The following is a 13,861-nucleotide window of genomic DNA, read 5'->3' as shown; positions in this document are numbered from 1 at the left end:
AATATAGTATCCGAACCAATACATTAAAAACTTTTGAAAATCAATTATATTTTCTTTGTCAAAATTATCTGCCTTTTATTTTCAAAATTATTTTAATGCATATCTGCTTCCAAAAACTCTGGTTTGACTAGGGTTTTCTGCCAAAATATTGCGACATTTTGACTGTAACTCACGCAATTTTTTCTGGTCTGCAAATTTGTGCCCTTCTATCTACAACCAATGACACTTAATCCTCTAAAAATTGAGTTATTCTCTATTGTTCACATAGACATCTATTAGGCATCATTTCTCTGCAACTCCCGCCCCTTTTATCTGGCAGTTACATCCAAGTTCCTCTAGAAATTGCACATCTATTTTGTCACCTATTTTTACCATTTTTTTTTGAAGTGGTTGCTTTTTGTAGTGTTTGGACGCGTCTAGCATTTTTACAAACCTCTGATCTTGATTCGCACCTAGAATCAATGTTTTCTCTACAAATCCACCATTATTTTGAGGTTTTTTTGCAGCTAGTGCCATTTTTGGTCTAAACTCCAATTTTTTGTAACGAATCAAAAAAATATTTCCAAAATCCGAAAACATTCATTTTGGATTTTTCAAGCTCTCTTCTAGGTACCTCTTTAGTTTTTTAGAGTGTTTCACTCTTTTTCCTCTACGTATGTGCGTTCACAGATTTTCACTGAATAACATGTTATGGTATCTCTAACTAATATTTTGCTCGAGGGAAATCAAAAGTTCAACGGTCGCAATTATAGCAAGTGCTAACAACCTTCGAATATCGTGACAATGATCAAATGATTCTAGGTACTACAACTCAACGTACTCAAGCCAATCTTGATCAGATTACATATGATCAAAATAACCGAGAGGCAATGATGCTACCCAAATCATTCACAGCTGGTGATCAGCTCCCTCAGATTCCATACGACAAGAGAGTTGTCAAGATATGGGAGCATCTCAAGACACTTCATGACACATCGGACAATAGCAGAGCCTTCTTTCTCAAGAACATTGTTTTCTATTATCATGGATGAGCGTAAATCACTCCACGATCACCTGAATAGGATTTAAGAAATTTGTGATCAATTACTTGCCATTGGATGCAAGATGGAGGACGAGGACATTGCGGTCATAACCCTCAAGAGTTTAGCCAAGTCCTATGACCATTTTATCAAGACTCTCAACATCACCTTTACTGGTTTTGATCTGAAGTTCACAGATTTCAGCACACTACTCCTTTAGCAAGATCGGTCGAAACAACTTATCAGTAGCAATTCCAACTCCACCTCCACAAAGAAAGCCTTTGTTGTTGAATCCTTTCAAAAGGATTAAGGCAAGTCTCATTCACAGCAGTCTTCTCAACAGAGGTCCTCTGCTCCAACTTTAAGGCTCCACGAAAAAGAACATTAAATGCAACTATTGCCACAAGTATGGGTACATGAAGGTTGAATGTCAGAAGCACTTAGCTGTCCTATCTAAGCAATCTAGTTCCCGTCCCACAGCGAACAGTGCAGAGCACACTGAGTAGACAAAACCTGCCTTTTACACCTTTTGACAACTTCGTGTTTTGGATAGAGTAACCATTAAGGGAGGGTATTATGATAATAGATAGTTCCCATTATCTTTGTTTAGTAGCTAATGGTTATCTATTGTAATCTCACGTAAATATTAAAATGTTTCTAATATTTAGTTTCTTGTTTCTAGAATAGAATGTTTCTATTTTGTACGATTGTTTCCTAAGAAAACATCGTTCAATCTCTTGTATAAATTGATCTCTTGATCACTATTAATAACAAGCAAATATTTTCCAATTAATTCAAAATAGTTTGTTTCTTATTTCTTTAACTCTCTTAGAAGGACCTCTGTTACATTTACATAATCGGTCATTTGAATATAAAGGAAGAAAGTTCCCATTTTTTCTGCTACACAAATTTAGACAGCAAAACGAGCATGCTGTGATAGTTTCTTGCAAATTTCTGTATATTTGGGTGCATGTGTATATTCTAATGAGCTGAAAGGGTAGTATACTCATTCAAGCTGAATGGAAGAAAGGTTCATTTGTTGTCAAGTTAAACTCTGCCTTTAAAGTGGCAAAATTATGTGATTAAATTCTCGCAAACTGGGTGCATGTCTCAGACTTTCAATGCTGTAGTGGTCTATAGGCGTTACCTAGACCAAGCTACCTAAGTAGTAAGTTCTAAAGAAATTTCAGAAGAACTTACTTCTTTCCAAGAACAGGCATGGCAACCTTTCCGCTGTTCGGAGTGTGCCTATAGGCTCCAATTGTTAATAGCTGCAATGGTATCATAACTGAAAAGTTTAATTAGAGGTTTCCATTAAGTAGCTTTTTCTTAACACAAGCTGAAGGATTTTAAAACTTACTAAATATAGTTTTACTCTTTGAGCCCATCGGAATAGACAGAGTATGATATGCGCTAGCAGCACAAGCACATGTACTCAATAGATTCAGATGAGGAGCTTAATTGAGTACATGGGCTTGGGGGAGCACATTGTGCAGCTCCATGTTGAGAGGAATACATAACTGCAATCAGCTAATGTAAACAACGTCGACAAAAATAAGAAAACCAAGATAAATGGTCTGATGTACATATGCTTAACAAGTGTATCAGAACATACAGAGAACAAAGCAAGTAAACATTTTCTCAAGTAAACCACTAGCCTATGGTGATCTTAAGGTGCAAGTCGGATAGGGTGAGAACTTGACAACAGGATACCATGAATAGTGAATCTTTGGCCAAGGTGTACTAACCATGTGCTAGTGCTTGTCAGTCCTTAAGATTCTGGATACAGTCCTGCATAGCTATAGGGTGTGGCCACTGTGATTGTATGGTCTTACACCAGTTCCCACATGACTTGCCATAACTTTATTTCATCCCTTGCCGAGGGCCGGACCCACTTTAAGTAGGAAGTGAGCGAGAAGGATGCCGATCCATGGTTGCGTAGTTAAACACCCTGGTGATATCTTCTCCCCCATAATATAGTATGGAACTAAAGAAACCAAATGATTCCAGATGCTAATGTAAGATTCTTTCCTTTCTTGTACTTCATATATCATGATTATTATAGTTACAGAGTTGGTTTACTCTTAGAATTTAAATTAAATTATTTTTGGAAATTGTTGTCTTGTCTTTAAAAAAATTTATTAGCATGTTAGAGTAAATATCTTTTCAAGTCTCTTTCAATTCTGTAATCTTTTGTAAAATTAGACATACTTTTTGATATAATTTAGTGCATTGTTATATGTCATTTTTTAAATATCACATCAATGCGTGGGAGTTTGTAGGGAATGAGTAACCTCTTTGCTAGCTATCAAATACACAATTGTATTTCATGAAAATTTGTTTTTACCACATATACTTTAGGTGTTGATTCCAATGAGTTATAGGTGTAAGGCATATTATTGGAATCCTGTATATTATTCGAGGTTAATATATAATTTTGAGCAATGAATGTTACTGAGATGGCATGATGACATAGAGTTGACGTATAATTCATTGTGAGCTGGCTTAATTTTTGTTGCTATTATTGAGTGGTGGGTTTGTATCGAGTAGCATTTTGAGTGCAGGAAGTTGAGCAGGTAATGTATGTGACTGAGCAACCGCAGAAAAATATTTATAGAGCAATACTATTGATTTAAGGCATTATGAGTCAAGCTTGCACAGAAAAAAAAAGAGTTACAAGATTATCAAGTAGGGGATGAAAAATGAGGATGTGTTAATAGTTCTTGCAAAGCCCCTCAGTGGAGTGATAGGGAATTTAATTTTAGGCATTGTTGATATGGGCAGCAATATTTGTTTTTGTATTCGGGATGAGTTATTGAGTATTGAAAATACTCACACTGGGTATGGATTTTGAGATATATGCACCGTGCAAACTGGTGAACAAAAAAGGGGATTGAAAAGTTTTTTGTTGGTTATACCTTTGATTCGGTCTAGTGCAAGCTTACATTTATTGATACCTTTATTGTTCTACAACACTGAGGTGTTGTGTAATTTTCAGACTAAGATTGAAATGTTGAGTGCATGGTGAAAGGTGGTATTTTTATTTGTTTCAGTTATTTTGAGTTGATGCAAGAACTGAAGTTGGTGCTTTAGCTAATTGGAGTTGGTGCTTTCAGAAGGGTTGGTTCTCACTTATGTAATCTAGGTTGGTGCCAATTTCGTTAATGAAAGCTATTGTGTGTTGTTGTTTTTTTACCTAAAAGAGTTTTCCATGTGAAATTTGGTGTACTCCTAGATGATACTTTCTCTCCCTAGCTCTTTGCTTATGTAGTTTTGTGCAATTAAAAGTTCAACATACTAATTTATCCCCCCAGTCCAATATTTTCTATGTGCTCTTACACAAGCGTCTAATAAAACTATAATGGCTATAACAAGTGGTCAACTAAAGCAATTTACAACTTTGTCATCGATTTCCCTCTTATGACAAATGCAGAAGTGAAATTGTCTTAAGTGGACCACCTTCGATGCCTATCACTTCGCAACATTCCATACATATGTGTAAATAGGAAAGATTCCTATTCCATGCTATTGATAGTCGCCTTCCTCAACATAGTATTTCCACTACTTGCAAGCTTCAAAAATAACTTACAACTCCATATCATAGGCAAGCTACCTAAACACTGAATCAAAAAAGATCTCCATACAGGAGGAACCAAGATGCCCATCTTGTAGAAGCATTGCCCAAGGGCATATTCAAAGGATTTTATCTCAAATTCAAAAGACTACCAATTTGCAAGAGCCAAAACTAGTGCTAAACATAACCTACTATTCAATTCTATAAAATGTCATTATTGTGACTTTTTCCAAATGTATATTTTATTTTGTTCTTCACCATGGTGCTTGATTCATAGGCCATGCCAAGGGTGAAATTCCCACCACAAACCTTTTTTTGCATCCTTTGCTTGTGAACCTTTTCAAATAACTTAAATAACCATTTCATGTGAAGAATGACATAAGACTGTTAAGTGCTTTTTGTTTATTTGACTTAATAAATTATGATCATGATGTTTTAAATTTATGTTTGTGAAATAATGGAAAACAATTATATTAAATTTCAATAGGGACGAGAAATGCATATAGAATGATGATTGTTACAAATTTTGCAATGACAATGGTAATTGATCCTTCTTTGCTAGTGTATCCAACGAGCAAGGAAAGAAGATCATTAGAGTGAGGAGATGTCATGTGGTGAAGATAAAAAATGTCATCTAAACAAAACCCATATTATTTAACTAGTTATCAAGTCTGAGGGGTGTTGCCTTATCTAGATGGTTGCCTTTCTCTACTAGTGTTAGTAACGAATTTTGACCTTATAGTTATAACTAATATAAATGCTTTAGATCCCTCTTATTGATTTTACGGAACCATGGTGATCTTTGTAGGATTTGAGCAAACATGCAAATCAAATCCACGAAGCCCAAGAATACTTGCATGTAGAAAACCTGTCACTGACAAGAAAAAAACAAGAAGAGGCAAGGGTTTGATCTAAAAACATGCAAATTGTATATTCAGATGAAGAAAAGATTGAAGAGATTATAATTACAAAGAGATAAATCCTTATAAAAGGAGATTGAAACCCGAAAAGGGTAACCTAAAGGTGAAAGGTATTTAATAATTACAAAATAATTATTAAATAGAGAAAGCTAAAAAATGCATAAAGCGAAATGTTAAGAAGGGAGAAAAGGTAATTTAAGAAATGAAATTAAATTAGCCTTTTTCTCTAACACCCCCCCTTAAGATGAGCAACAATGCAGTTACAAACAATGCAGAAAAAGCAAGGAAACTACAATGCAATGCTAAAAGAAAACTTGGGTTCCGGCAACAAAGCTTGATGAGGTACCCAATCACAATAAAATCTCTGTGAAACAGAGAAATAAAGAAAATCCAATGGGAAAAACTCTGCTCCAAAAAGAGATAGCTGAAAAATCTAGTGAAGGACTGGAAAAGCCTCCAACTAGAGGAATGTTCCAAAAAATAGGAACAAAGAGAAATCATGAAGAAAACCACTTAAGCATGAAGAAGCCGCAAACTTTGTCAAAAGGAAACTGGTGATCTAAAGAACCTCCTCTAAAATAGAAAGAGTGTCTATATGGTAGATGATCCATCTCACCGAAATGCATAGGTATCCAGCCACTGCAATCACTTAGTACATAGGATCAAACACTGAATACATACCTCACTCCAACGAACCAAGGAAGCATTAGAAACAACAGAAGAAGCCCCCCCTTAATGCAAACAAGAGTGAGGTGACAGGCAACTAAGGAAGTAGGACAAAAATCTCCTGCAAAATAGAAAGAACCAAGAACATCGAGAGTGAGGAAGAGATACAGACACCTATAAAGGCACATATCGCCAACACATCATGGGGCTAATGTCATGGAAGGTACACTCACTTGACAAAGGAAGAGGGCACTCAATGGCAATTAACTATCCCCCCATGGCACTTTATAATATAATGCGAGTACAATAAATCACAACGATGAAAAAGATCCCAAAAAGCAAGGAGTGGCACTTTATCTCAATGTGTTTGCATTAAAAATACTTACAAATGATATCAACAATGATCAGAACAGGCAAAGAATTGATACAACAGATAGTATAGCCCAAAAGAAGAGATCCCATGCCATGAAAACAATCCCCAAACCTAAAACACCCAAGATATCCACCATACTGCAATAAAGAAAAAAACATGATAGAAAATGCATGGAGCAAGATCTGGAAGAAATTTAAAGTAAACAGAACCAACTTTCCAAAAATATAACATTTTCGAAAAACAGAGATGGGATGCTCAAGATATGCCCTCCGGAGTGAAAAAAAGAACATCCGGCTTTGACTGCCGAAACAGGCAACCAAACTGCATCAAAACCAAAAAACACTTGCACTAATGTCTCCGTCTCAAAACAAGCTTTCAGATGCATTTTTCAGATCGAAAAAATATGTTTGAATGCTCAAGTTATGGAGAAAAAACACACAGAGCCCCGTAAAAGCATCAAAAAAAAAAAAAAAAAAATTTAATAAAAAAACGCCGCCAACAAGCTGAGGCGAAGCAGAGCAAGGGGCAGCGGAGCCACTGGCGGTGGTGGCGGCAGGCAGGCGCCGTTGGTGGCAACCACTCGTGGGAGGCGACGAAGGAGCCGCAGCGGCCACCGAGCCGCAGCACTGTAGGACCACTTGCGATAACCGTCAACCGGCGGTTTACTGCAACCGCTAGCAGTTTTGGTGATCGCCGGCAATTTTCTAAACCGCAGCAGCACAAAAACCCGTTTATTTAAAAAAATTACGATTTTTTGCAAAATTCTACCTCGTAATGTGTGCCAAAGGCCGTACGGCCCTGCTGGGCAAAAAAAATTTGCCTCTCGGATCAACGTTGTCCAAAAAACACAAACTTTATATGGAAACGAAGGTTTGACACCTTCTGAATCCATCTGTGAAGTCCATTTTGCCTCAAATTGCTCTAAAAATTAGTGACCCCACCTATTTTCTCAGTAAATACCCGAAAAACCTCCAAATCTAATCTATCAAACCCTTGTTCTTTCTTTTCTCCAAATACCAAAACAAACTACAATAGATTTGGCTCTGATACCATGTAGGATTTGAGCAAATATGCAAATCAAATCCATGAAGCCCAAGAATACCTACATGTAGTAAGCCTATCACGGAGAAGTAAAAGACAAGAAAAGGCAAGGGTTTGATCTGAAAACATGCAAATTGTATATTTAGTTGAAGAGATTGAAGAGATTATAATTACAAAGAGATCAATACTTTAAAAAGGAGATCAAAACTCGAAAAGGGTAACCTAAAGGTGAAAGCTATTTAATAATTACAAAATAATTATTAAGTAGAGAAAGCTAAAAAATGCATAAAGCGAAATCTTAAGAAGAGAGGAAAGGTAATTTAATAAATGAAATTAAATTAGCCTTTTTCTCTAATAATCTCTTCATTCATTTTCTTTCAAGCTATGCATGCACACACATGTATACATGTATATATATATATATATTGATGCACGTATGTATAGATACGTGCATGTATATAAGTATGCATGTATATATTTATGTATGCAAGTACATATAAATGCATGTATATATGTATGCAGTGTCTAGATACAAATCAATGGATACATGTATGTCAATGATCAACAAAACATATGAATGCTAACCAAACAATCGTGTGTAGAGCCATACATGTTGTCATGTTCTAAGATGACAAGGTGTACACACCCACGATGATTGAGTTATTAGGTACACAAGATGAAAGTTGGCAGTAAGTTGCTAGGCTTATACACATTTAGTTATATGAATGCACACGAAATAAATGTTCAGGCATATGTTATATATGTAGTTTCTAGCGTCATAACTTAAAGCTATTATGATAATTGTTTAATGAATCAACCAAAGGAACATGTTGAACCCTTGGACGATGGCGTGCTAAGGTGGCAAAAGTAACTCCTCTTTGGTAAGTTTTGCCCAAAAATAATGATAAACAAAAGTAGAATAAATATAGACACATAAAGACACAAGTTATCTTGAGAAAATCCTTGAACTTCAAGAGAAACACTCAGCCACACCAAAAGAAGCTTCTTTAATATAACAAATGTTCAAGTATAATGCTTTACACTTGATACAAAAAATTATCACAAAGCAATATATATATATATATATATATATATATATATATATATATATATATATATTGAATTGAGAGACTCCATATCACAACCAAAGGTCTCTTCATACTTCCAAACACATTTCTCCACATGTCGCATGTCTTGTCATATAATAAAATAACAAATATTTAGAGTGAGGCACCTAGCACACATTGAATGCCACAGAGTGCTCACTTGATTATAGGAAAGAATATGACGGAAATATCATCATAAATATCCTCTCTAGTTGTTGCGCAATATATTGTTCCAATTTCAACATATAGCAAAATCAGAGATAAAGATCTCTATCGCAGCTAAAATCTTCAACACTCCCTCTTAGCAAAAGAGTGATTTTTTAGTATGGCAAGAACACATAACTGCAACCAAAGATGTCAATAATAAATTCTCATCACATAGATTCTCATTAAAACATTGCTATTTCAGCATAACATTATTCACCATAGTAACTCCACTAGAGCATAAAATCGAAGTCGTGGAGTCACACACATAACATGCACCATGCCTACTTGTAGAGGGTGGATCCGCCATACCTACTCACCTCAAACTTCTCCCAGAGCAGAATGCATTTCCACCATGCCTAGTCGCAAAGGTTGGATAGAGGGCTTTCACCTCAGACTTATTTGGGAAAAGAATGCATCTCCACCATGCCTACTCGCAAAGGGTGGATCGAGGTATTTCACCTCACACCTCTCCCAGAGAAGAACGCATTTCCACCGTGCCTACTCGCATAGTGTGGATCCATTGTACCTACTAACAAAGATGGAAAAAGGGATTTCATCTCGAACTTCTCTCACAAATAACTCATAAGCAACATGTCTAAAAATGACTAAGTTTCTCGAGACTCCCTCTTAGGAAGAACATCTCCCTCTGTCACCTGGCCAACCTCTAAAGATGAATAGTCTCCCTTTGAACATCATTTCCAATGTATGATCTTCTTATTTTAATGAAGCTATGTATCATCAATTCAGTTCCAATACTGCACACAACATCCTCATGTCCATTTCGCCAAGTTGCATGGCATTTGCATACAATCTCTCATCATCTCATTGGGTCTTGCAATCAAGAGAAATTAATAACTCATAAAATCAACCTATCATATAAAGATCAATGCTAACATCGTGCACTAATCAATACTCAAGATATAATCATAGAATACACACAAATATAAATTAATACACAATGATCTATTTTATCAAAATTGAATAATAAACGCGGACCAGCATTCATATTGTAAATTTTCTGCAAATTCTATGACTGAATCAGAGATTAGATTCTACCTTTCTTCCTCTCCTTGTAGCTTGCTGTGAATAACCTCCAAGTATTGTCTTGAATTAGAAATATAATTCTGAAAACTGTCTTTTCTTCTGCAAGTTGTATGTGGGCAGTATTGACTAAGGAGCAGAATATTGTGTGTTCTTGTGTGCTCTTAGACTTCAACCTTACCCTTAATAAGTATAGAAAACTAGTATTCAAGAGGTAATAACCAACAATACTTATCTCAAGATACTCATTAACGTCCTTCCTAATGGATTACTAGTGAGAATATCAAAGGATAACACTTTGGCATTTTTAATCTCCATATTACTCTTGTAGTCAAAGGATAACACCCTCCAAGCGATACTTGAACCTGTTGAGCAGAATAGCCTTCAATTGAAATTTATGCCAATTCTCCTGAAGATTAGAGAAAATAGCTTCTTCCTTGACAACTTTGGCTTTGACCAATCAAACACCATCTGAGAGAACATGAATATATATAATATTTACAACTGCAACAAAAAAAGTTATAACTGACCAGTACAAGGGATCAACTAGTCTTCCTCTTGGCAGAAAAAACAAACTGGTTTTAACAGTATCCTCAACTTTCCAAGTCATCACAAGTCAACAGATGATACATTCATACAATAATAATCACACGACCCAATAAAACATCAATTGTGTCTCACATGCATGTGTATTTATTCAGTTAATTGGATGATGTTTATGTTATTATAATGACTTGTTAACATCACGATTTCTCTGCCTTTGCACACTTGTTTTGATTATATTGTCGTGCTTGTAAAAGAACTAGCTTTTCAAAATCTAGAATCCATATAATCAAACTTGATAGACAAAGCATTGTATATATCCATCTTTGATTTGAACTTTCGATGCATCCTTGCTGAAGATGGTTCTCAACAAATTTGTCTCTATTATAACTCATAATAGCACTTCTTTATTTCTGTGCTTTTCAAGTTAGCTTCTCAATGAACATATATAATAATAAGAGAAATGTTTCTTTTACTCTCACTAGTTATTGCAAACAATATTTGCTTAAGGTATTATCATGATTAAAATATGTGATAATAATTTATATAAATATATTATATAAATACTTTATTATCAATAATACTAATGCTCCGTGATAATAATAGGGGAGGATAGATATCAAATGTTTAAGGCCAATAGGCCATTCAAACATTTGATTTCACCAATTGGAATCATCTGATCGAAGCTACAATGATTGACAAATCTATTATTAAATTAAATTTGTGTTCATAGCACCTTGACTTGTCATTATTTAGTACACCCTAAACCTATTCAAGGTTGCCACAATGTAAAAGGGCTCTCAACTAAAACATGACCTGCATATTAAATGTGAACCTTACAAATCAGTTATCTGAATACCGAGTATGAACTTGCATAACTGAATGAATCTGCATATTAGTATAAATCTGCATGCTAATTGTGAATCCGAATATCAGTTGGGAATCCCAATCTCAGATATGAAAATGGTTATTGGTCAAGAATCTTCAATGCTGACAATGACAAGATTATTAATGCATGCTGTTAAAAGACACCATAATCTTCTATCAATGAGCTTAAATATAAATGCACCAGGAGAGGCCTCATTGGTTGTGATATGTAAAAACATTCACCTTATCTCCATTGATAAATGGGGAATTCAATTATATTATAATACTCTAAAGGCCAAATGATTCCCTCAGCTGCGTAAACCTTAGTCATTTTATAAATACAATCATATGACACTATTTTTTGCATGCTAAAACATGGTGGTGTCTAGCAGTTAATACCTAATCAACCAATCAGTGGACTGTAGTGGTTAATACCTATTCAGCGTTTTGCTTGTGCCAATGTGTTAAGGTCAATGGACCTTTTCTCTATGCCTCAAATGGATAACAAATTCCTAAATGGGCATAGACACCTTCATGAGTCCAAGGACACAATGCTATGAGTTTGGCCATGAAAATGAGAGCACAGAGTACAGTGCGTGCACCTATAAAACATTGGCCAAAGTGGTAATATACTATAGGAAGTGATCGCCATTCACTAGAAACAATAGGGCAATGACAATCTAGAAAGGTCATCCTGTTAGGTAAAGCTGTTTATAGGTTGCATAGCTAAGATAGTTGTGGATTTCGCAGCAAGTCTTCGATGGAAAAAGAAAATTGAAGCCAGTAGTTGCATGCATTTAGAAAGGATTGGGCCACTTTGGGTGTGAATTGTGTGGGTGACAATTTCAAGATCAACGATTGGGGGGTAAAAGCCCCTGATTATATTCATTCTGCCCTGAGGGGGTTCAAAGCTATGAAGGATAAGAAGGATTGAACCATCAAGCTTATCAGTAACTATGGTTAATGCTTTGACAGCTATTTCAGTTAATGCTTTCTTTATTTCAATAATTAATAAATGGAAAAACAAATTGATAATTTCCTCTTCAACAAGTGCACATGCCTCTCCTCACTCTTTAGCTACACTGATCTGCAGTGTCTTTCCCTTTATTTCCAGGAGGCCTCAAAGCTCCAAAACCATACCCTTGAGACTCTGTTCCTATCGAATCAGACTTCAAACCAACTCATCACCTCCTTCTTCACGCTTGGGTCTCCTTGCTAGGGAAAGAAGCAGTCACTCAGTCCCCCTTCATTGGGTCACATCAGATCCATGAGACATCACAGTGGGCGCACTAGACAGCTTCACTCTTCCTCTAGCAGCTCTTTGAGATGATCTAGGTCACAACATCACCTTGGATCTTAGCCTTTGGTTCTGGAATACTTCTCACCTGTGAGTAGTATTTAGTCTTCCTAGCCTTTTCCTTCTTTCTTCTTTTGCTTTCTTGTTTGTTCTTTTTGCGGACATCATATGGTGCTCCTGCTGCAGCCTTTGCCCTTTGTTGTACATTTTTTAGTCCCTTAGACCTCAGTGGTCTCTTGTTGGAAATTAATAAATTTATCTTATATTCATGTGAAATCACTTATTGAATTGTTTCTTTCAGCATTAGAGAAATGGAAATTGTTAGTTTAATAATCTTTCATGTTAAGTTAGTTATTCTCAAAATATTCTCTCTTTTAGATAGTAAAAAGAGTTCACTTATTCATGTTCATGTAAAAAGTTAGCAGTTATGTTATTAAGAATTAAAATAAAAAAATTCATGAATTGTTCATTATTTGATTTTATTATCTGGTAGTTAGATTTGGTATGTAACACCTTCGATAAATATTGACCAATCCAAAAAGACAACAAATTTCTATGAGGTGTCATAGATAATAAAATCAAATAACTATCTTTTATCATATTGGGAGGTAAAAATGCAATAAAAATGATTCAGTAAGTAATAGAAGAAGCATAATATATTTTCATCTGTCATCATGCAAAAGTATAAATGTGCATGTAGAAATGTATACCCCAGGAGCAGCATGGTCTAAGCTTTTTTCTGCCTTCGCAATTTCGGATTTCAACTTATCAATTTCAGAGGCGAGTTCATTTTCCTGTTTCCAAAGTTTCCTGCCAAGACAATAATTGTGACCTTACAAACTTTCAACACTTTCCTGGTAATAAATAATATTTCAGCCTAGAAAGACTGCATAAGTCCAATCATATGACAAATTTTAAAACAGTTGTTTACTTTCTAGTCTCTTGTAATCCATCCCTCTCAACTTTCAAACTAGCAAACTCTCCTTGACACTGAGAAATATCAGATTCTTGTCCCTTCAGTTCTACCGAGCGAGCCTCTATGCTTCTCTCCTGCTCTTCAAACTCCTGATTGAGCTGTTCTATCTCCTCCCGCAACTTTTGCTCCTGTAAATATTTATGCAAACCCATTAAAATAAGTAATTGTTGAGGGAATGCCTCCTCAAAAAGCTGACATATCCATTCTGTAAATATTAGCAAATGATAAACT

At 35.5% G+C, this 13,861-nt stretch overlaps 1 protein-coding gene across 1 annotated transcript in view; it reads right to left on the bottom strand.

Annotated features, from left to right (window-relative positions):
• The window catches only part of TTN7 (Structural maintenance of chromosomes (SMC) family protein), a 209,268-nt gene that overhangs the window by 94,158 nt on the left and 101,249 nt on the right, over window positions 1–13,861 (bottom strand). Inside the window, exons 13-14 of the mRNA XM_089822696.1 lie at window positions 13,586–13,758; window positions 13,365–13,464 (exon numbers count right to left, since the gene is read on the bottom strand). Coding sequence (XP_089678822.1) covers window positions 13,365–13,464; window positions 13,586–13,758 — 273 coding nt within the window. The remainder of the gene's footprint in view (window positions 1–13,364; window positions 13,465–13,585; window positions 13,759–13,861) is intronic.

This window comes from Cupressus sempervirens, chromosome 3 (genome assembly GCF_028749045.1).
Source record: "Cupressus sempervirens isolate cs-2001-9-10 chromosome 3, ASM2874904v1, whole genome shotgun sequence".
NCBI lineage: Eukaryota > Viridiplantae > Streptophyta > Pinopsida > Cupressales > Cupressaceae > Cupressus > Cupressus sempervirens.
Note: the sequence above shows the minus strand (reverse complement) of the source record. Positions and strands in the feature narration are given on the sequence as shown.